At 52.0% G+C, this 19234-nt stretch overlaps 3 protein-coding genes across 7 annotated transcripts; 2 read left to right on the top strand and 1 right to left on the bottom strand.

Annotated features, from left to right (window-relative positions):
• The first annotated feature begins 6602 nt into the window (after positions 1-6602).
• Positions 6603-7341, top strand: TMEM262 (transmembrane protein 262). Of its 2 annotated transcripts, none has more exons than XM_055250642.1 (3): positions 6603-6855; positions 6963-7030; positions 7182-7341. In XM_055250642.1, exons 1-3 carry the CDS (start codon positions 6682-6684, stop codon positions 7282-7284), a joined length of 345 nt encoding a protein of 114 aa, XP_055106617.1. In that variant the 5' UTR covers positions 6603-6681; the 3' UTR covers positions 7285-7341. The 2 variants fall into 2 exon arrangements, with proteins under 2 accessions (XP_055106617.1, XP_055106533.1); XM_055250558.1 differs by having other exon boundaries at positions 6963-7062.
• ZFPL1 (zinc finger protein like 1) lies at positions 7315-11561 on the bottom strand. Of its 3 annotated transcripts, none has more exons than XM_055250172.2 (8): positions 11438-11561; positions 10903-11012; positions 10477-10588; positions 9105-9298; positions 8920-8992; positions 8638-8784; positions 8280-8397; positions 7315-7785 (listed from the first exon to the last, which is right to left on the bottom strand). In XM_055250172.2, the coding sequence occupies exons 2-8, from the start codon at positions 11002-11004 to the stop codon at positions 7599-7601; spliced, it is 933 nt and encodes a 310-aa protein (XP_055106147.2). In that variant the 5' UTR covers positions 11005-11012; positions 11438-11561; the 3' UTR covers positions 7315-7598. The 3 variants fall into 3 exon arrangements, with proteins under 3 accessions (XP_055106147.2, XP_055106052.2, XP_055105965.2); XM_055250077.2 differs by having other exon boundaries at positions 10903-11025; positions 11325-11457; XM_055249990.2 differs by lacking the exon at positions 11438-11561 and adding an exon at positions 11325-11357.
• Positions 11460-18886, top strand: LOC129466552 (sororin). Of its 2 annotated transcripts, XM_055250295.2 has the most exons (6): positions 11460-11769; positions 11979-12073; positions 12152-12217; positions 12303-12338; positions 16556-16990; positions 17155-18886. In XM_055250295.2, exons 1-6 carry the CDS (start codon positions 11724-11726, stop codon positions 17233-17235), a joined length of 759 nt encoding a protein of 252 aa, XP_055106270.1. In that variant the 5' UTR covers positions 11460-11723; the 3' UTR covers positions 17236-18886. The 2 variants fall into 2 exon arrangements, with proteins under 2 accessions (XP_055106270.1, XP_063499355.1); XM_063643285.1 differs by having other exon boundaries at positions 11555-11769; positions 16556-18886.
• The last annotated feature ends 348 nt before the right edge of the window (positions 18887-19234 follow it).

Here is a 19234-nt window from a genome sequence, read left to right as displayed (position 1 = left end):
GCGCGGTGGCACATGCCTGTAATCCCAGCACTTAGGGAGGCCGAGGTGGGCGGATCACAAGGTCAGGAGTTTGAGACCAGCCTGGCCAACATGGTGAAACCCCCCTATTAAAAATACAAAAATTAGCCGGGAGTGGTGGTGCGCGCCTGTAATCCCAGCTACTCGGACACTGAGGCAGAAGAATCGCTTGAACCCGGTAGGCAGAGGTTGCAGTGAGCCTAGATCTCGCCACTGCACTCCAGCCTGGGTGACAGAGCGAGACTCTGTCTCAAAAAAACAAAACAAAAATTAGCCAGGATGATGGCGCACGCCTGTGGTCCCAGCTACTCGGGAGGCTGAGGTGGGGGAATTGCGTGAGCTGTGATGATGCCACTGCACTTCAGCCTGGGCGACAGCAAGAAAAAAAAAAAAAGGACTCTGGGATTCTCCCAGATGTAGCTTCTTTTTAGAAAGTTCCCAAGTAGTTCTGATACACACTCACATTTAATAACCCCTAAGGCCAGGCACAGTGGCTCACGCCAGTAATCCCAGCACTTTGGAAGGCGGAGGTGGGGGAATTGATTGAGCCCAGGAGGTCAATACCGGCCTGGACAACGTAGTGAGACCCGCCCCCTCTCTATTATTGAAAAAAAAAAAAAAGGACAGACTCAGCAGAGCTTAAGTGACTGATGTAATGTGCTGAGTGAAGGGTTGGGTGGAAATGTGAAGGATAACTCTCAGGGTTCTCGTTTCCTTTTTTTTTTTTTTTTTAATTTTTTATTTTTGAGACGGGGTTTTGCTCTGTCATCCAGGCTGGAGTGCAGTGGTGCTATCTTTGGCTCACTCCAGCCTTGACCTCCCCTCCCACCTCAGCCTCTTGAGCTGCTCTCCCAGGGTTCTGACTTGAACAAAAGTGCAGCTGTGCACAAAGGTGAAGAGCTCATGAAGACAGGGAACGATCTGGAGTTCAGATTAGGACACAGAGGTGGAATGGAGGAAAAAGAGAAAAAGACTTTCTTCATCAAAGTGGCCCTTAAAACATTACTTATGAAGGGCTGTTGGAGGAAGGTTGGAATGGAAAAACTCACTGGTTTACTTGTTCTTTGCCAGGGATCCTGTAGGCCAAACACAGCTCACCACCTGTTTTCATATGGTCTGTGAGCTAGAATGCTTTTCTTATTTGTAAATGGTTGGGAAAAAAAATAACATTTCATGACACCTGAAAATCATATGCAATGCTTATCCCATTTCCCGTAACTCTTATTGGAACACAGTGACACCCATTTTTTAACATATGATCTATGGCTGCTTTTGCTCTATAAGAGCAGAGTTGAGGCTAGTCACGGTGGCTCACGCCTGTAATCCCAGCACTTTGGGAGGCCAAAGCAGGCAGATCACCTGAGGTCAGGAGTTCGAGACCAGCCTGGCTAAGATGGTGAAACCCCATCTCTACTAAAAATACAAAAACTTAGCCGGGCGTGGTGGCGGGTGCCTGTAGTCCCAGCTACTTGGGAGGCTGAGGTGGGAGAATTGCTTGAACCCAGGAGGCAGAGGTTGCAGTGAGTCGAGATCACGCCATTGCACTCCAGCCTGGGTGACAAGAGCAAAACTCCATCTAAAAAAAAAACATAAAAAAGCCCCCAAACAACAACAAAAAAAACACAGAGCAGAGTTGAATAGCTACCACAGAGACTGCATGGTCCTCCAAACCTAAAATATTTACTATTTTACAGAAAAAGTTTGCTGACTTCTGAATCAATAGGATGTCTAGAAACCATTTAAAATACTTGATTTCAGCCTATGAAGCTATAATCTTAAGAAAATGAAAAAGGGTATAGATTGAGGTCTACTCCAAGAAGTCTATGAACATTTTTAAAAGTTGGAGAATAGTGTTAAGAAAAATCATCCAGGCAGGGCGTGGTGGCTCATGCCTATCATCTCAGCAATTTGGGAGGCCGAGGTGGGCATATCACCTGAGGTTGGGAGTTTGAGACCAGTCTGACCAACATGGAGAAACCCAGTCTCTACTAAAAATACAAAATTAGGCTGGGTGCAGTGGCTCACGCCTGTAATCCCAGCACTTTGGGAAGCCAAGGTGGGCGGATCACCTGAGGTCAGGAGTTCAAGACCAGCCTGACCAACATGGAGAAACCCCATCTCTACTAAAAATACAAGATTAGCTGGGCTTGGTGGTGCGTGCCTGTAATCCCAGCTACTCAGGAGGCTGAGGCAGGAGAATCGCTTGAACCCGGGAGGCCGAGGTTGCGGTGAACTGAGATTGCACCACTGTACTCCAGTCTGGGCAACAAGAGCAAAACTCCGTCTCAAAAAAAAAAAAAAAAGGAAAAATTCAAAAATTGGAAGTCCAAGAGTGTAGTGGGTCCTTTCATTGTCACACTGGGGCATCGTTTCAGAAGCCCTCCCAAGGATTATTTACCCACAAGAATACACAGTTGTTTGATTTTGCTATTCACTAGTAAGGTAAATAGACTGAAATTACAAGGAGATATTGTCCAGGAGAGATGAAAAACATGTATATCCAGTAGAAAAACTAACCTCAAAGGGTACAATTTTTGTCATGTAGGACATCCATTGTATTTTGCATCTAACCTAGTAATCATATGCTAACATTCTTCTTTATTTTATTTTATTTTATTTTATTTGAGACTTGCTCTGTCACCCAGGCTGAAGTACAATGGCGCGATCTCAGCTCACTGCAACCTCTGCCTCCCAGGTTCAGGTGATTCTCCTGCCTCAGCCTCCCGAGTAGCTGAGATTACAGGTGCACACCACCATGCCCAGCTAGTTTTTTTGTATTTTTAGTAGAGACAGGGTTTCACTATGTTAGCCAGGCTGGTCTCGAACTCCTGACCTCAGGTGATCCGCCCACCTCGGCCTCCCAAAGTGCTAGGATTATAGGCATGAGCCACTGCGCCTGGCCTAACATTCCTCTTTAAATGCTTGTCCTGTCCAGCTCCTCATGTGCATTACCACCTTACCAGGTGGGAATCCCCTCACGGATGAGTTAAAGATCTTTTTTTTTTTCTGAGACAAGGTCTCACTATGCCCCCAGGCTGGACTGCAATGATGCAAGCAGGGCTCGAATTCCTGGGCTCAAATGACCCTCCCGCCTCAACCACCCAGGTAGGGGGTACTACAGGCATGGGCCACCACAACCAGCTAATTTCATTTTTTTTAATTTTTAGTAAAGAGGAGGTCTCCCTATGTTGCCCAGGCTGGTCTCAAACTGCTGAGCTCAAGTGATCCTCTCACTTCAGCCTCCCAAAGTGCTGAGATTACAGGCGTGAGCCACTGCACCCGGCCTAATAAATCTTAGTTACGTGTTGATTCTATATTTAAACGTAGGTTTTAACTTTTTGAAAAGTACACTTTGGCCGGGCGCGGTGGCTCACGCTTGTAATCCCAGCACTTTGGGAGGCCGAGGCGGGCGGATCACGAGGTCAGGAGATCGAGACCACGGTGAAACCCTGTCTCTACTAAAAATATAAAAAAAAAAAAAAAATCAGCCGGGCGTGGTGGCGGGCGCCTGTAGTCCCAGCTACTCGGAGAGGCTGAGGCAGGAGAATGGCGTGAACCCGGGAGGCGGAGCTTGCAGTGAGCCGAGATTGGGCCACTGCACTCCAGCCTGGGCGGCAGAGCAGGACTCCGCCTCAAAAAAAAAAAAAAAAAAAAAAAAAAAAAAAAAAAAAAAAAAAGAAAAGTACACTTTGACAAAACATATGATTTTTAAAAATGCTTTAAACTTATGCATGTATATGTACATCTAGATGTATGAAGTTACCGTTACACAAAGAAGTGACCTAAAAGATGCCAAGTCACCAAACTGGGGAAGGGGGTACTTCAGTGGTGGGGATGCAGCAGGGAGCCTGTTACATTTTCCACTGTATGCTTGTGTATTGTGAAAATATTTTACAAGAACACATTCATATATACATACATACATATGTGTGTATATATATATATTTTTTTTTTTTTTTCTTGAGATGGAGTTTTGCTCTTATTGCCCAGGCTGGAGTGCAATGGCGCAATTTCGGCTCACCGCAACCTCCACCTCCTAGGTTCAAGCGATTCTCCTGCCTCAGCCTCCCGAGTAGCTGGGATTACAGGCATGCACCACCATACCCAGCTAATTTTTGTATTTTAGTAGAGACGGGGTTACACCATGTTGGTCAGGCTGGTCTCAAACTCCCAACCTCGTGATCCGCCCGCCTCAGCCTCCCAAAGTGCTGGGATTACAGGTGTGAGCCACTGCGCCCAGCTTAATTTTGTATTTTTAGTAGAGACAGGGTTTCTCCATGTTGTTCAGACTGGTCTCAAACTCCTGTCCTCGGGTCATTTGCCCGCCTCAGCCTCCCAAAGTGCTGGGATTACAGGTGTGAGCCACCGCGCCCAGCCCATATTCATATATTGCATGTATATAATTTTTTTTAATTAGGAGCTAGGGGTGGGCACAGTGGCTCACACCTCTAATCCCAGTACTTTGGGAGGCCAAAGAGAGTGGATCACCTGAGGTCAGGAGTTCAAGAGCAGCCTGGCCAACATAGTGAAATACCGTCTCTACTGAAAATACAAAAATTAGCTGGGTGTGGTGGCGGGAGCCTGTAATCCCGGCTACTTGGGAGACTGAGGCATGAGAATCACTTGAACTCGGGAGGCGGAGGTTGCAGTGAGCCAAGATCATGCCACTGCACTCCAGTCTGCGCGATAGAGTGAGACTCTTTCTCAAAAATAAAATAAAATTAGGAGCTAAGAACTTTAATGTATAAAAGTTCATTTGCATTCAAATGAGGACTGAGGTCCAAACAATTGTTTCAACAGTGGGACCACAGCTGGGCCTTGGGGCATCACCCCTTTCATGTGGGTAGGATGGGGCTCTGAAGCACTATTGTGCTTGTCTGGAGACTGGGCAGCAAGCAGAGATGGTGGGTGCAGGCTCTAATCCCACTGCTGGGAGGCAGCCTGTGGGTCTTGGGCTGACCTGGGACCTAACTTTTGGGGCAAACAGTTGGGCAGGAGGCAGTGGGGTGGCTGAGTTTGAAAACAAGTCCTCTCCTCCTCCCTCCTCTTCTGCTTCAATCCCTGGGAGCTTTCATGTCACTCCACACCATTTCTGGCTGTTTTATTGGCATATTTTGTTGACGGCCCTGGAGTTCTCACCTTTTTTTTTTTCTTTTCTTTTTTTCTCTGTCACCCAGGTTGGAGTACAGTGGCATGACCATAGTTCACTGCAGCCTGGGACTCCTGGGATCCAGCAATCCTCCTATCTCAGCCTCCTGAGTAGCTGGGACTAAAGGCACACACCACCACACTCAGCAATTTTTTTTTTTTTTTTTAGAGATGGGATCTTGCTGGCCAGGAGCAGTGGCTCATGCCTGTAATCCCAGCACTTTGGGAGGCCAAGGCAGGCGGATCACCTGAGGTTGGGAGTTCAAGACCAGCCTGACCAACATGGAGAAACCCTGTCTCTACTAAAAATACAAAATTAGCTGGGCGTGGTGGCACATGCCTGTAATCCTACTTGGGAGGCTGAGGCAGGAGAATCGCTTGAATCCAGGCGGCGGAGGTTGTGGTGAGCAGAGATCGTGCCATCGCACTCCAGCCTGGGCAACAAGAGGGAAACTCCATCTCAAAAAAAGAGAGAGATGGGGTCTTGCTGTCTCCCAAGCTGGTCTTGAACTCCTGGCCCAAGACAATCCTCCCACCTGGGCCTCTGAAAGTGCTGGGTTGCAGGTGTGAGCTACGGCACCCAGCCTAGTCCTCATCTCTCACATGCATGGAGGAAATTTCTTCCTCCTGGCTTGCATCTGACCCTGCTCACTCAGCACAGCCTCAGGTAGCATCGGATCTTTGTTTCAGTACTGACTCCCTCCCTCATTGGCTATAACAGCTTGAGGAAGACCATCCTCCCTCTGCCTCAGACTCAAGCGTCAAATAGGACTTATGCCACCAGCCCCAGCTGTCTCATGGGACTCTTGGACTGACGGAGGTGAAAATGTTCCAAGCACCTGAAGGTGGCAGAGCGGAAAGCTGACCAGCATCAGGTCCTGTAAGAACATCTGGGCAGAGAATGGAAAAGCCAGGTGCCCTCTGGGCCACACCTAGGAAGGGCACAGGGAAGGTCCCGGGACGGCTCTGAAGAATCTGTTGATCCTTCCCTTCTCGTAATTCCTCTCCACCAGAGGTTAGAGCAAATACTTGGAACCTGGGATCCACCCCAGGCCTCCCCTCACCTGAGAATGCCTTTCAGCTATGCAGCTGGGTCCTAATCTCTCATCTGCCTAAGACTTGCTGTAAATCTAGACCATGCCCCTCAACTTTTCTGAGCCCCAGTTCTTCATCTGTAGACTGTGTTCACACTGCCTCCGTTGTGGGAAAATTGAGATGTGCACAAAAGCGTCTAGAGTGAGTACGGGATAACTAGGGCTGCTGCCCCTTCGCCATTGCCATGGGCCCCAACTGATCTCACAATTCAAAGCACCCCTACCACCCGTGAGGCACTCCCGTGTTGGCTGGAATCAGCCTGTGTTCTAGAATCTTGTCCCCTCCACTGTCCTCCTGGTTCTAGAATCCCACTGCTATTCCACACCAGGCACTCTAGAACCAGAGACTCTGCTACTTTTCCTGGGCAGGGCCTGCTTGCTCCACCTCTCAAGTCTGACTTGCATCTACGCTGTGGGCAAGATGCGGCTGCGAGACCGCATCGCCATGTTCTTCTTCCCAAAAGGCATGATGCTCACCACGGCTGCGCTGATGCTCTTCTTCTTACACCTGGGCATCTTCATCAGCGACGTGCACAACTTCTGCATCACCTGCCACTATGACCACATGAGCTTTCACTACACGGTCGTCCTGATGGTAGGCTCAGGGCAGGGATGCAAGGGCTGGCTGCGGGAGACCCGAGGGGCTGATGGAAACCCCACTGTTGTGCGAGGGGGCCACTCTCCCACTGGATGGGCCTACAGTTCTCCCAGGTGATCAGCATCTGCTGGGCCGCCATGGGGTCACTCTACGCTGAGATGGCAGAAAACAAGTACATCCGCTGCTCTGCCATGACCATCCTGAGTGAGTGGTGGGAGGGGGAGGGAGCAAGAGGGAGCGGGGAGCTTTGGAACCCTGATATGTGGCAAGGAGTAGCCAGGGAAGGGTACTGGGGCTCATGGGGGGCTCTCTCCCCCGCCCAGTGCTCAACGGAGCCATGTTCTTCAACCGCCTGTCCTTGGAGTTTCTGGCCATCGAGTACCGGGAGGAGCACCACTGAGGCCTGGGGAGTTGGAACAGGGCTGAGGAAGGGGAAGGAAAAGGCTGCCTCGGGTGTTTTAATAAAGTTGTTGTTTATTTCCACCTGCCAGCTCCTTCATGGGGCGAGGGGTCGGAGGCTGGAGACCCGGGAGGAAAGCAAGTCAAGACAAATGCTTGACCCACAGGGACTCCAGGCCTGGCCTGCAGCCACTCTGGTGGACTTGGCTTTGGGTCTGGGGTCTTAGTGTCTTAGGCTTGAGGGAGAGGGGCAGTGAAGAAGTGCCCTCAGCCTCCCCATTACCCCGCCTCTCCTCCACAGGACTCAAGTCCTAGGCTGGCCTAGCCACAAGCAAGGGGGCTCAGGAGGGGCCCACGCGGATGTGAGGGTTCATGAGTGGGTCCAGGTTGGGATCGCTGTCAGCTGCGGCCCGGCCTAGGCGAGACATGAGGGCAAGGAGGGCCAGGAAGCCCAGCAGTCCCAAGAGTAGCAGCAGCCCCGCCCGCTGGAGCAGGGTCAGCGGCCGCTTCCGAGACCCGGCCCGGCTCCTGGGGGGATGAGGGGAAAGTCAGGTCAGGCCCCAGTCCCTGGTGGCCCCCACGGCTGGAGAGAAGCCCTGGTCACCACCCATTCCTGAGCCTCCATCTCCTCGTCTGTGCCTCAGGGATGATCACTCCTGCACCTGCCACCATAGGGCGTTATTGTGCAGCTCAAACCAGCTGAGGCGCACGACTGTATTCTGGAAACCACGGTGTGCCAGGCGTCAGGGAGAGTTACAAAGATTAGGGGGTGTCAGATCGGGAAGGGGCCTCAAAGAACCTAAGTCCTAGCCTCCTGTGTAGGAGGCACAGAGACAGCCCCAGAGAGAAGCAAAACACAGCTTCTGCTGCACAGCCAAGGCCTCTCCCCACAGCCCCAGCACCAGATATTGTTACTCCCCACAACAAGCCCCTTTTGTCATGAAACCATCCCTCCCAGGGCCTCTGGCTCCCACTCCCTCTCCACCCCTTCCTGGCATTCTGCCCTCCCTGACCCTGTGTACCTTAGCAGCTGGGCCAGCCAACCCAGGGCAGGCCGACGTCGGTACTTGTCATCGTCACAGTCTCCATGGAGGCCTGGTGTCCGGTCATCATCCCGCGTATCATACACCTTCCTAGGGGCTACAGAGTGGAGCCACTAGCATCAATAGACTCAGGAAAACTGGCCGCTTTGGGGAGGGCTGGGGGATCACCTGCTCTCCTCACTCTGACAGAACGTCTCAGAATTGTGAGGAGGTAGTGGCTGTGCCTAGATTAAGGAAAGGTTCCTCCAGGTGGGTCTCTGGATCCTCAAGCTCCCCCTACACAAACCACTCCACCCTCTTTCTATCCTTCTGCGGCCTGGATAACTCCCAGGCTCACCGTGAGTCAGGGGCTCAGGATTGCCCATGTGGATCACTGTGTGCTGCTCGGGCCGGCCTGGGGAAGCCGGGGGCCGGGGGGCCTGGCTGTAGAAGGCTGGGGCAGCAGAGGCGCTGTCTACCTCCTCTGGTCCAGGGGTACTGCTGGCTGTGGGCGGAAAGACAGCCATCAGCAGAAGCAGTGGGTAGAGCTCAGGGGTAGAGCATGTGACTGCAGACCAAGGGAGCTGTCAGCAGAGCAGGGAGGCTAAAGCCCAAATAGTCGGTGGAAGCCACCACTTACCATTAAAGCTAGACCAGTCAGAGAAGTCAGACGTGTTGAGGGGCTCGGGCTCTGGGCTCACCACCTCATCGATCTGGAGGAAGGAATCTGGGTCACCAGGCTGCCTAGTACTGTCCCCACCCACCCATCTGGCTCAGGTGGGTCCCAGGGCAGATGGATGGTCAGACAGACAGAGGGACTCTCACCAGAGGGAGGCCCAGTCCTGCCCGGGCCCAGTTGACTGTGGCCAGCTTCTCTCTCAGTGCAGAGGCCACGGGGCCAGCCAGGTTAGTTGGGGGGAAGATGGGGCCATTGCAGCTGGGGCACTGGTAGCCGGCAGGTGCCGTGTTTCGGGGTAGCTGGGCAGCACGTTCATTGAGGCAGGCCCAGTGAAAGAGATCTTAGGGCCCATGAGACAGGGGAGAAGAGACATGAGGAAGAAGACACTTAGGGCTCCTAGCCTAACAATAGCCCCCAGACCATTGCAGGACATATGGATACATATGTGTGTGCCAGAGCCTTCTCCTCCCCGTCCTGTTCCCTAAAATGTCAGTCTTCTTGGCTACTACCATCTAAGTCCAGGCAGGTGCTACCAAGCTGTCCAGCTCACAGGGGTAAGTTTGGGTAGGAAGAAAACGCCACCTCCCCTTTCAGTGAGTCCTCTCTGGCCTGCACTCATCATACTCTTTGGGCTAATGGCTAATAATGAACAGTTTCAGAAAAGGTTCCTCGATATACACACAGGCACACATATGCATGTACACATCCCTGGGCACAAATGTACATGTGCTTATAAGCACATAATCAAACACAAGTGGCATTCCCTATATCTACACTATGGGCACAGGAGCCCTCACACATACACATCTATACACTCACAGGTTTGCTAACAGGCACCCTCAACCATGCATTCTCTTGCACTCCCACAACACACCTGTGTTCATATGTTCACGTGCATACATTTACCCATTCCTTCACCCCAAGCACTAATCAACACACTAACACTCATTTAAACACACAATGTACATTAAGTGCCTGCAAGTACACACATGCACTCACAAGGAGAAACACATATGGAGCTGCCTCTTGCATGAGCTCCTTCAAAAACTGGAGCTAAGGCTCTTACCCCAGATTCACGTCAAAGTCATGACACATATGTCTGCTGACTTCTTTTAGCTAACTTTAATGTGGGAAACTCACTTCCTCTCTGTTTAGCCTTGGAATCAGTGGTGGATCCTGAATATCTGAAAGCGACATGCCGGTCTGGCTAGCTAATAGTTACAGCCACCAGCATACCTGTAAGCTTGACTGGTTCTCGCTCAAACCTCCAGATTGTCAGGGCTTAATTTTTAGGAAAGAGGAACTAGGAGCTTTAATTTTTAGGAAAGACAGTGAGGCCTAGAAAGGAAGAATAACTTGCCTGAACTTACACAGCAGGTAAGGAACTTTAACAGGACTAGAATCTGGGCTCTGAGACTCGGGGGACTCACTGTCCTGCTGCTTGAGGAGGGCCTGGAAACCAGTCACCAAGCTGGCCCCTGAGGCTGGCCTGATCCCCCCGAGGTGCCAAGGCCTCACCATAGCAGACAAGGCGGGTCGTCTCTCGGCTGGCCAGGGGTATGTTGCACAGGCGGCAATTGGGGTTGTAGTCGCTATCTTGGAGCCATTGCAGGTAGGACTGGACGATGCACTGGAGTGGGAGAGAGATGTCACAACTGGTGCTGGGGCTGCTCGGCCTATCACCCCAAGGTCCGACTGTCTCTTTTTCTCTAGTCACAGAGGAGACTCATCCTTTCGTTTGTTCAACCAATAAATATTTATTGAGCACAGACTGTGCGCCAGACTCTCTCTTGGGGGCGGGGGATATATCAGTGAACAAAATAAATCACGTCCTTGCCCTTGTGGGGCTTACATTCTAGCGCGGGGCCCCTCATGGATTTGGAGGAAGCCAATACCGCCTTGCCCACCCAGTGCCCTGCTCAGTCGCTCCCCTGAAGGCCCCACCTTGGCGTGATTGGCTACCAGGCAGTGCTCGCAGACGTTGACCCGATGTTCGAAGCAGAACAGGTTGGTCACCTTTCTCTTGGGGCACTTACAAAGCCCCATGATCGATCCTGGGAAAGGGGCCTGAGTTGGTAGGAAGTCAGGTTCTGGTGGCCACCACTACGCTCTCACCAGCCCAGTTTCCACTCTTAACTCCCTCAGACACCTCTCATACTCGCCCCGATCCCAGATTCCTGCCCACTGTCCCTCCTTATGCGGAGAAACACCCCCTGCATAAATCCCGCCTCCGGCGACCCCTCAATCCTTCTGGATCCCGCCCCCGGCCAGGCCCCTCCATCAGAGGCTCCCAGATACCACCGGCCCCGCCCCCAAGATCTCTCCTGAGCCCCACCCCCTCCAAGCCCCGCCCCTTCTCTACAGACCCCAGTCTCTGTGTTTACTGATCGGCCGCTGCACCGGTTCCGAAGAGCGGTAGCGATGGTTAGAGGCGCGGAAGGGCAGGGACCACGCTCCCCAGGGCTCCTGCTCCACTCACTTCAGCCCCGGCCGCCCCGATTATCCCTCCGCTGCCACGTCTCTTCCGGGTGCGGCGCGCGCTGATGACGCCATCGCGCCCCTGGGCCACGCCTCCGCTGCCGCTAGACGGGAAGACGGGTGGAAAAGACTTGGGGGTCCGAGCGCCGCGGACCTCTAGCCCTACGTCACTTCCGCTTCCTTTCCTGCAGGGCGGGTAATTCGAACGTTTTTTGCAGTGAGTGGCCTTCCCGGTTGGCGCGCGCCCGGGGCGGCGGCACTGGAGGAGCTCGAGACGGAGCCTAGTTATGTCTGGCAGGCGAACGCGGTCCGGAGGAGCCGCTCAGAGCTCCGGTGAGCGGAGGGCGCGCGGGAGACGTGAGGTCGAGCCGTTTGGGGGACGCATTCCCGTGAAAGATGACCCTTCCCTCCCACTGCCGCCGCCGGACGAGGCGCCCTTAAAAGGGCTTGTTTGGGAATCTTCTCGCTGTCCCTAGAACCTGTTCTCTGGACTCTTAAGGTCTAGAGTCCTCCTCTACCACTTAACTTTTTTCTCTTTCCAGGGCCAAGGGCCCCATCTCCTACTAAGCCTCTGCGGAGGTCCCAGCGGAAATCAGGCTCTGAACTCCCGAGCATCCTCCCTGAAATCTGGCCGAAGGTGAGCCCCAGATTTCTCACTTCCTCCCCTTGTGGCCCCTCACCTAATGTTGAGCTCACGTTCATCCCTGTTCTCTAGACACCCAGTGCAGCTGCAATCAGAAAGCCCGTCGTCTTAAAGAGGATCGTGGCCCATGCTGTAGAGGTAAAGGCTAAGGAGAGTGTTGTGGGTGGGTAGGTGGGCAAAACTGGGGACCAGCTATGTGATCAATTGGTATTGTCCCCCGCAGGTCCCAGCTGTCCAATCACCTCGCAGGAGCCCTAGGGTGAGTTCACTTTCGTCTACTTAATTAAGTAGAATCTGGGTCACTCTAGAGCTGGACAGCACACATTGGCTGCTCACATCTGCCCAGGGAGCTGTTTTGCAGTACTGCAAAAACAGTTTGTCAGTGGGCACCTGCATTCATTGCCAGTCTCGATTACTCCCTGAAGACTTAACACACTTAACTTTTTATGCCTTGTGTATTTCTACCATTTTCCTGGAACTTCCTTTAAAAGCTGAGCTATGTCTTAACTCCACGTACTGCCTTTCTAATCCATTTTGCTTTCAGCTTTCATTTATGGGTGTTCTGAGATAAGTCATGTGTATGACATTTTTACAGTTTTAGCAGAAGTTATTATCAAAGGATGTTTCATTAATAGACAATCTGAAGACATACTGACTGAGAAATGTGAACTCCTTTGAAGAGCTGATAGGGCTTAGAGTCAATTGGGGAGAAAGACCAATGACAAGTGATGGCAACGCTGTGTACTGGGACTGCGATAAGGAATACTAGATGCTATGATGGTAGCTAACCCAGACCATGTGGCTCAGGGAATGTTTCATGGAAGAAGAAACATTTAAACGGAGTCTTTAAAGACAAGTAGAGGCCAGGTGCAGTGGCTCACGCTTGTAATCCTAGCATTTTGGGAGGCTGAGGCGGGCAGATCACTTGAGGTCAAGAGTTTAAGACCAGCCTGGCCAACATGGTGAAACCCTGTGTCTACTAAAAATACAAAAATTAGCCAGGCATGGTGGCACATGCCTGTAGTCCCAGCTACTCAGGAGGCTGAGGCAGGAGAATCGCTTAAACCCAGGAGGCGGAGGTTGCAGTGGGCCAAGATCACGCGCCCCTGCACTCCAGCCTGGGTGACAAAGCAAGACTCCATCTCAAAAAAAAAAAAAAAAAAGACAAGTGGGGGTGTTCCAGGCCAAAGAAGCCATGTTTGCAGAGATTGGGAATTTAAAGAAAAATCACAAGGTTCAGGGAATAGCAATTTGTTTAGTGTCTGCAGCAGACCTCAGCAGGCGAGGGAGCACCCTAAGGCAGAGCAGATCCTGATGAGGCACAAAAGCGACACTCATGGCTTGGGCATCATTCTTGGGTCTGTGGGCAGCCTTTGGAGAGTTCTGGGTAAGGGAGTGACTGAGTCAAGTTTGAGTGGTTTAAGAAAGACCCCTCTGGGGGCTGTAGGGAGAATGGTTTTTTTTTTTTTTTGTTTTTTTTTTTTGAGACGGAGTCTCGCTCTGTCGCCCAGGCTGGAGTGCAGTGGCGCAATCTCGGCTCACTGCAAGCTCCGCCTCCCAGGTTCACGCCATTCTCCTGCCTCAGCCTCCAAAGTAGCTGGGACTACAGGCGCCCGCCACCACACCCGGCTAATTTTTTTGTATTTTTAGTAGAGATGGGGTTTTACTGTGTTAGCCAGGATGGTCTCTATCTCCTGACCTCATGATCCTCCCATCTCGGCCTCCCAAAGTGCTGGGATTACAGGCTTGAGCCACCACGCCCGGCCGGGAGAATGGTTTTAAGAAGGGCTACTCTGGGGCTCCAAGACCAGTGGAATGACGTGAAGTCCAGGAATTCCGAAGCATGAAGCCAAGGGCGTGAGCTAAAGCCAGGATGATACACAGTACTGGGTTCAGAGGGAATCACCCCCCAGAGGTCTTCCCTGGCCACCCTTACCCTATTGCTGTCACATTTCTCTATGTAATTCTCTTAGGCCTTACCAGTTCTAAAGACAGGGTCTTGTTCTGCCACGCAGGCTGGAGCACAGTGGCGAGATTTTGGCTCACTGCAGATCCTCCCTCTTCAGCCTCTCAAGTAGCTGGGACTACAGTCGCATGCCACCATGCCTGGCTAATTTTTTGATGTTTTCTCTAATTTGTTTTATAGAGATGAGGGTTCACTATGTTGCCCAGGCTGGTCTTGAACTCCTGGGCTCAAGTGATCCTGCCATCTTGGCCTCCTAAAGTGTTGGGATTACAGGCATGAGCCACTATGCCTGGTCCTTATCAGTTCTTATAGTGTATTTTCTTGCATGTTTGATGTCTTTCTCTCCCCTCTAAGAACATAAGCACCTTGAGGGTAGGGACTTCTGCCTTTCCTAGTAGCCACTCATTCTTGTTGATTGACTGAGATTCATGGTACATCGAGCAGGATAAAGTTGCCAGGACCTGGGTGACTGCTTGGCTATAGAGGATGAGGAAGTGGTAGTCAGCGGTGACCACCAATTTGTTCAGCTTCCCTGTTTTTTTGTTTTTTGTTTTTTGTTTTTTTTTGAGATGGAGTCTCGCACTGTCACCCAGGCTGGATGCGGTGGCGCAATCTCGGCTCACTGCAACCTCCGCCTCCCAGGTTCAACTGATTCTCCTGCTTCAGCCTCCCGAGTAGCTGGGCTTACAGGCACCTGCCACCACACCTGGCTAATTTTTTTTGTATTTTCAGTAGAGACGGGGTTTCACTATGTTGGCCAGGCTGGTCTCAAACTCCTGACCTCAGGTGATCCACCCACCTCAGCCTCCCAAAGTGCTGGGATTATAGGCGTGAACCACCATGTCTGGCCACCCATTATCTCTTGAACTTCATCTTCAGTTTCTTCGTCTTTCCTTCACTTCAGCCATACTGGCCTCCTTGCTGTTTGACCCTGACTAGTACGCTGTGGCCTCAGGGTTTTTGCACCTTCTGTTCCCACTGCCTAGAACACTTGGCCATGAGTCACTCCCACACCTCCTTCAAGTTGAAGCTTGAATGTCACCTCAGTGAGGCATATATTGACCTTTATCTTTTTGCAGTTCTAACCTGCCCCAAGCACTCTCTCCTGTTCTGTGTTTTCCTGTAGTGCTTGATACTGCTGACATAATACTGAATTTTCTTATCTGTTTTTCTCTTAGAATGGGGCAGGGGTTTTCTCTGTTTTATTCCCTGCTATATTCCCAGTGCCTGGCACAGGACAGGTGACCGATAAATACTTATGGACTGAGTGGACATTTAGGACAATCCTCTTCAGCTGTGTGGCAGGTGGACCACAGCAGGCAAGGGCGGAAACGGAGAGAGAAATCAGAAGGTCGCTGGGACCAGCCTGGGCAACATAGGGAGACCCCGCCCTACTCTACAAAGAAACTAAAAAAAAAATCAGCCAGCCAGAGTGGCACATGCCTGTAGTCCTGGCTACTCAGAGGCTGAGGTAGGAGGATTGCATGAGCCCTGGAGGCTGAGGCTTCAGTGAGCCATGATCGTGCAACTGCACTCCAGCCTGGGCAGCAGAGTTGAGACCCTATATCCAGAAACAAAACAAAATAAAAAAGGTTGCTGAGCTGGTCTAGAAAACACCTAGTGAGGGCTTGAGCTGATCAGAGGGGAAGCTGGATGCTGGGCACATTTTGGAAACAAGCGACAGCACCAGCAGATGGGGGCAAGTCCACTTGTGTCACAAAAGCAGACTCCTCGGAAGCAATGGTGGGTTGTTTTCTTCTCCCCGTGTCTCTTTCAGGGTCTGATTTGTCTCTTCCTTAAAAAAAGTGTGTGTCGGCCGGGCACGGTGGCTCACGCCTGTAATCCCAGCACTTTGGGAGGCCGAGACGGGCGGATCACAAGGTCAGGAGATTGAGACCATCCTGGCTAACACGGTGAAACCCCGTCTCTACTAAAAATACAAAAAATTAGCCGGGCGAGGTGGCGGGCACCTGTAGTCCCAGCTACTTGGGAGGCTGAGGCAGGAGAATGGCTTGAACCCTGGGGGGCAGAGCCTGCAGTGAGCCGAGATCACGCCACTGCACTCCAGCCTGGGCGACAGAGCGAGACTCTGTCTCAAAAAAAAAAAAAAAAAAAGTGTGTGTCCTGGGGCCGGGCGCGGTGGCTCACGCCTGTAATTCCAGCACTTTGGGAGGCCGAGACGGGCAGATCCCGAGGTCAGGAGATCGAAGACCATCCTGGCTAACACGGTGAAACCCCATCTCTACTAAAACTATAAAAAATCAGCCGGGCGTGGTGGTGGGCGCCTGTAGTCCCAGCTACTCGGAAGGCTGAGGCAGGAGAATGGTGTGAATCCAGGAGGCGGAGCTTGCAGTGAGCACTCCAGCCTGGGTGACAGAGCGAGACTCCATGTCAAAAAAAAAAAAAGTGTGTATCTTTTGGGTCTTTCCACCCTGAATCTTCTCGGGCTTTTCTGAAAGTAAGCAGTCCAGCTAAGTATTGAGGGCATCCTCTCTTCTGTCCTGGTGCAGATTTCCTTTTTCTTGGAGAAAGAAAACGAGCCCCCTGGCAGGGAGCTTACTAAGGAGGACCTTTTCAAGACACACAGCGTCCCTGCCACCCCCACCAGCACTCCTGTGCCAAACCCTGAGGCCGAGTCCAGCTCCAAGGAAGGAGAGCTGGACGCCAGAGACTTGGAAATGTCTAAGAAAGTCAGGCGTTCCTACAGCCGGCTGGAGACCCTGGGCTCTGCTTCTACCTCCACCCCAGGCCGCCGGTCCTGCTTTGGCTTCGAGGGGCTGCTGGGGGCAGAAGAATTGTCCGGAGTCTCGCCAGTGGTGTCCTCCAAATTCACTGAGGTCCCCAGGGTCTGTGCAAAGCCCTGGGCCCCAGACATGACTCTCCCTGGAATCTCCCCACCACCCGAGAAACAGAAACGTAAGAAGAAGAAGATGCCAGAGATCTTGGTGAGTGAGAGGCAGGGGTTTTTCTCTGCCATGTGCTCCGGGAGACGTGCAGGGCTGGGGCTCTGGCTCTTTTGGGGGATAGGCAGCACCTGCAGGGTGTGGTGAGATGCTCCAGCCACCATCTTCCCTTCTCACTCACCTGCTCCCCATTTCTCTTCCCTCAGAAAACGGAGCTGGATGAGTGGGCTGCAGCCATGAATGCCGAGTTTGAAGCTGCTGAGCAGTTTGATCTCCTGGTTGAATGAGATGCAGTTGGGGGTGCACCTGGCCAGACTCTCCCTCCTGTCCCGTACATAGCCCCTCCCTGTGTAGAGGACACTTAGGGTCCCCTCCCCTGGTCTTGTTACCTGTGTGTGTGTGCTGGTGCTGCGCATGAGGCCTGTCTGCTTTGAGGGCTTGGGCAGCAGCAGCAGCCATCTTGGTTTTAGGAAATGGGGCCTCCTGGCCCAGCCGCTCACTGGTGTCCTGTCTCTTGTTGTCCTGTCCTTCCTATCTCCCCAAAGTACCACAGCCAGTTTCCAGATGGGCTGCAGACTGGGGAGGAGAATCAGTGGCCCAGCCAGAAGTTAAAGGGCTGAGGGTTGAGGTGAGGGGCACCTCTGCTCTTCTTGGGAAGGGTGGCTGCTTGGAAATAGGCCCAGGGGCTCTGCCAGCCTCGGCCTCTCCCTCCTGAGTTGCCTTCTGTTGGTGGCTTTCTTCCTGAACCCACCTGTGTAAAAAGGTTTTCGGTTCCGTGGATTTCCCCTTCGATTCTGTAAATAGTCCCAGAGAGAATTCATGGGCTGAGGGCAATTCTGTCTTGGAGGAAAAAGCTGGACATTCAGCCTGTGGAGTCTGAGTTTTGAAGGATGTGGGGAGCCTTAGTTGGGGCTCAGACTATAAGTGTGTACTACACAGAAGCTGTGTTTTCTAGTTCTGGTCTGCTGTTGAGATGTTTGGTAAATGCCAGGTTGATAGGGCGCTGGCTGCTTGGAGCAAAGGGTGCATTTCAGGGTGTGGCCACCAGGTGCTGTGCGTTTCTGTGGCTCACGGCCTCTGGGCTGGTCCCTTGCACAGGGCCCACGCTGGAGTCTTCACTCTGCTGCAGGGGTGGAAGGTGGCCCCTCTTGTCACCCACACCCATTTCTTACAAAATAAGTTACACAGAGTCTACTTGGCCCTAGAAGAAAAAGTTGAAGAGTCCCAGTCCTACTAGCATTTTGCGACTATGCTTGTAAAGTCCTCGGAAAGTTTCCTCACGTACCAGACAGCGGCGGGGGCTGATAGCAATTTTAGTTTTTGGCCTCCCTATCCTCTCACATGAGAACACTGCCTGGATGCATCTCATGATCTCCAGAGAATTTCCATCTTTCTCTTCTTTCAATCCTGTGGATTCAATAGTGTGGATTTGAAGGCTGCCCTGCCCCCAACTCTCCCGCCGCACCCCTGGCCGTTGTACCTTTTGATGTTTAGAAGTTCGTGGAAGTAGACGCTGAGGTGTGCAGAGGAGCTGGTGGATAACAGAGAATGCCAGAGAAGATGAGTGCTGGGTCAGGGTACTTGGATGAAACGGTGCAGGCCAGGCAGGCCCTAATGAAACCCTCTGCCAGTCCTCGGAGTCCCAGGCCATCTGCTCAATGCTCTGTGCTTTGTCAGACCTGCAAGCAAGCCCCCTTGCCAGGGAAACCTAGGTGTCCTTGAGCCGAACCGCACTGAAGAACTCTTGTCCTCACTGGCTGATGCAGCAGAACTCTTGGGAAATGTCTTAGTCCTGCAGAATCAGGGGTCACCAGATGATGCGGAGTTGAGATCATCATTGCAAACTTCTCTGTTCCTGAGGAACTAAATTTAAGGAAAAAATGGGATTTTGTTTTAGAGTTGGAAAAAAAGCCTGATTAAAGAGTTTCTGCCTGTTCATGGACTGTGTTTCTTTTACTGAGTCAAAGGCAGAGCCGAAGGTAAGGCCAGGCCTCCGGTGGGCTGCATCACTGGGGTTGTCCCTTTGTCCAGGCGCTCCTAGCCCTGCTTCCCCCCATTCGCCCCATGGTAGATCACTGCCCCACACACTTTTTTTTTCTTTGAGTAGGAGTCTTGCTCTGTCACCCAGGCTGGAGTCCAGTGGCGTGATCTCAGCTCACTGCAACCTCTGCCTCCCAGGTTCAAACGATTCTCCTGCCTCAGCCTCCCAAGTAGCTGGGGTTACAGGTGTCCACCACCACGCCTGGCTAATTTTTATATTTTTATTAGAGATGAGGTTTCACCATG

The sequence above is a fragment of the Symphalangus syndactylus genome, chromosome 1 (assembly GCF_028878055.3).
Source record: "Symphalangus syndactylus isolate Jambi chromosome 1, NHGRI_mSymSyn1-v2.1_pri, whole genome shotgun sequence".
NCBI lineage: Eukaryota > Metazoa > Chordata > Mammalia > Primates > Hylobatidae > Symphalangus > Symphalangus syndactylus.
Note: the sequence above shows the minus strand (reverse complement) of the source record. Positions and strands in the feature narration are given on the sequence as shown.

Coding starts and splice junctions, on each gene's coding strand:
- TMEM262 (XM_055250558.1), top strand. CDS start 6,682: ATGCGGCTGCGAGACCGCATCGCCATGTTCTTCTTCCCAAAAGGCATG. Junction 6,856..6,962: donor ACTACACGGTCGTCCTGATG/GTAGGCTCAGGG, acceptor ATGGGCCTACAG/TTCTCCCAGGTGATCAGCAT. Junction 7,063..7,181: donor CTCTGCCATGACCATCCTGA/GTGAGTGGTGGG, acceptor TCCCCCGCCCAG/TGCTCAACGGAGCCATGTTC.
- ZFPL1 (XM_055250172.2), bottom strand. CDS start 11,004: ATGGGGCTTTGTAAGTGCCCCAAGAGAAAGGTGACCAACCTGTTCTGC. Junction 9,299..10,476: donor GACCCGCCTTGTCTGCTATG/GTGAGGCCTTGG, acceptor ATGGGCCCTAAG/ATCTCTTTCACTGGGCCTGC. Junction 8,398..8,637: donor TCCTGAGCCCCTGACTCACG/GTGAGCCTGGGA, acceptor TCCACTCTGTAG/CCCCTAGGAAGGTGTATGAT.
- LOC129466552 (XM_063643285.1), top strand. CDS start 11,724: ATGTCTGGCAGGCGAACGCGGTCCGGAGGAGCCGCTCAGAGCTCCG. Junction 12,218..12,302: donor TCGTGGCCCATGCTGTAGAG/GTAAAGGCTAAG, acceptor TGTCCCCCGCAG/GTCCCAGCTGTCCAATCACC. Junction 12,339..16,555: donor CACCTCGCAGGAGCCCTAGG/GTGAGTTCACTT, acceptor GTCCTGGTGCAG/ATTTCCTTTTTCTTGGAGAA.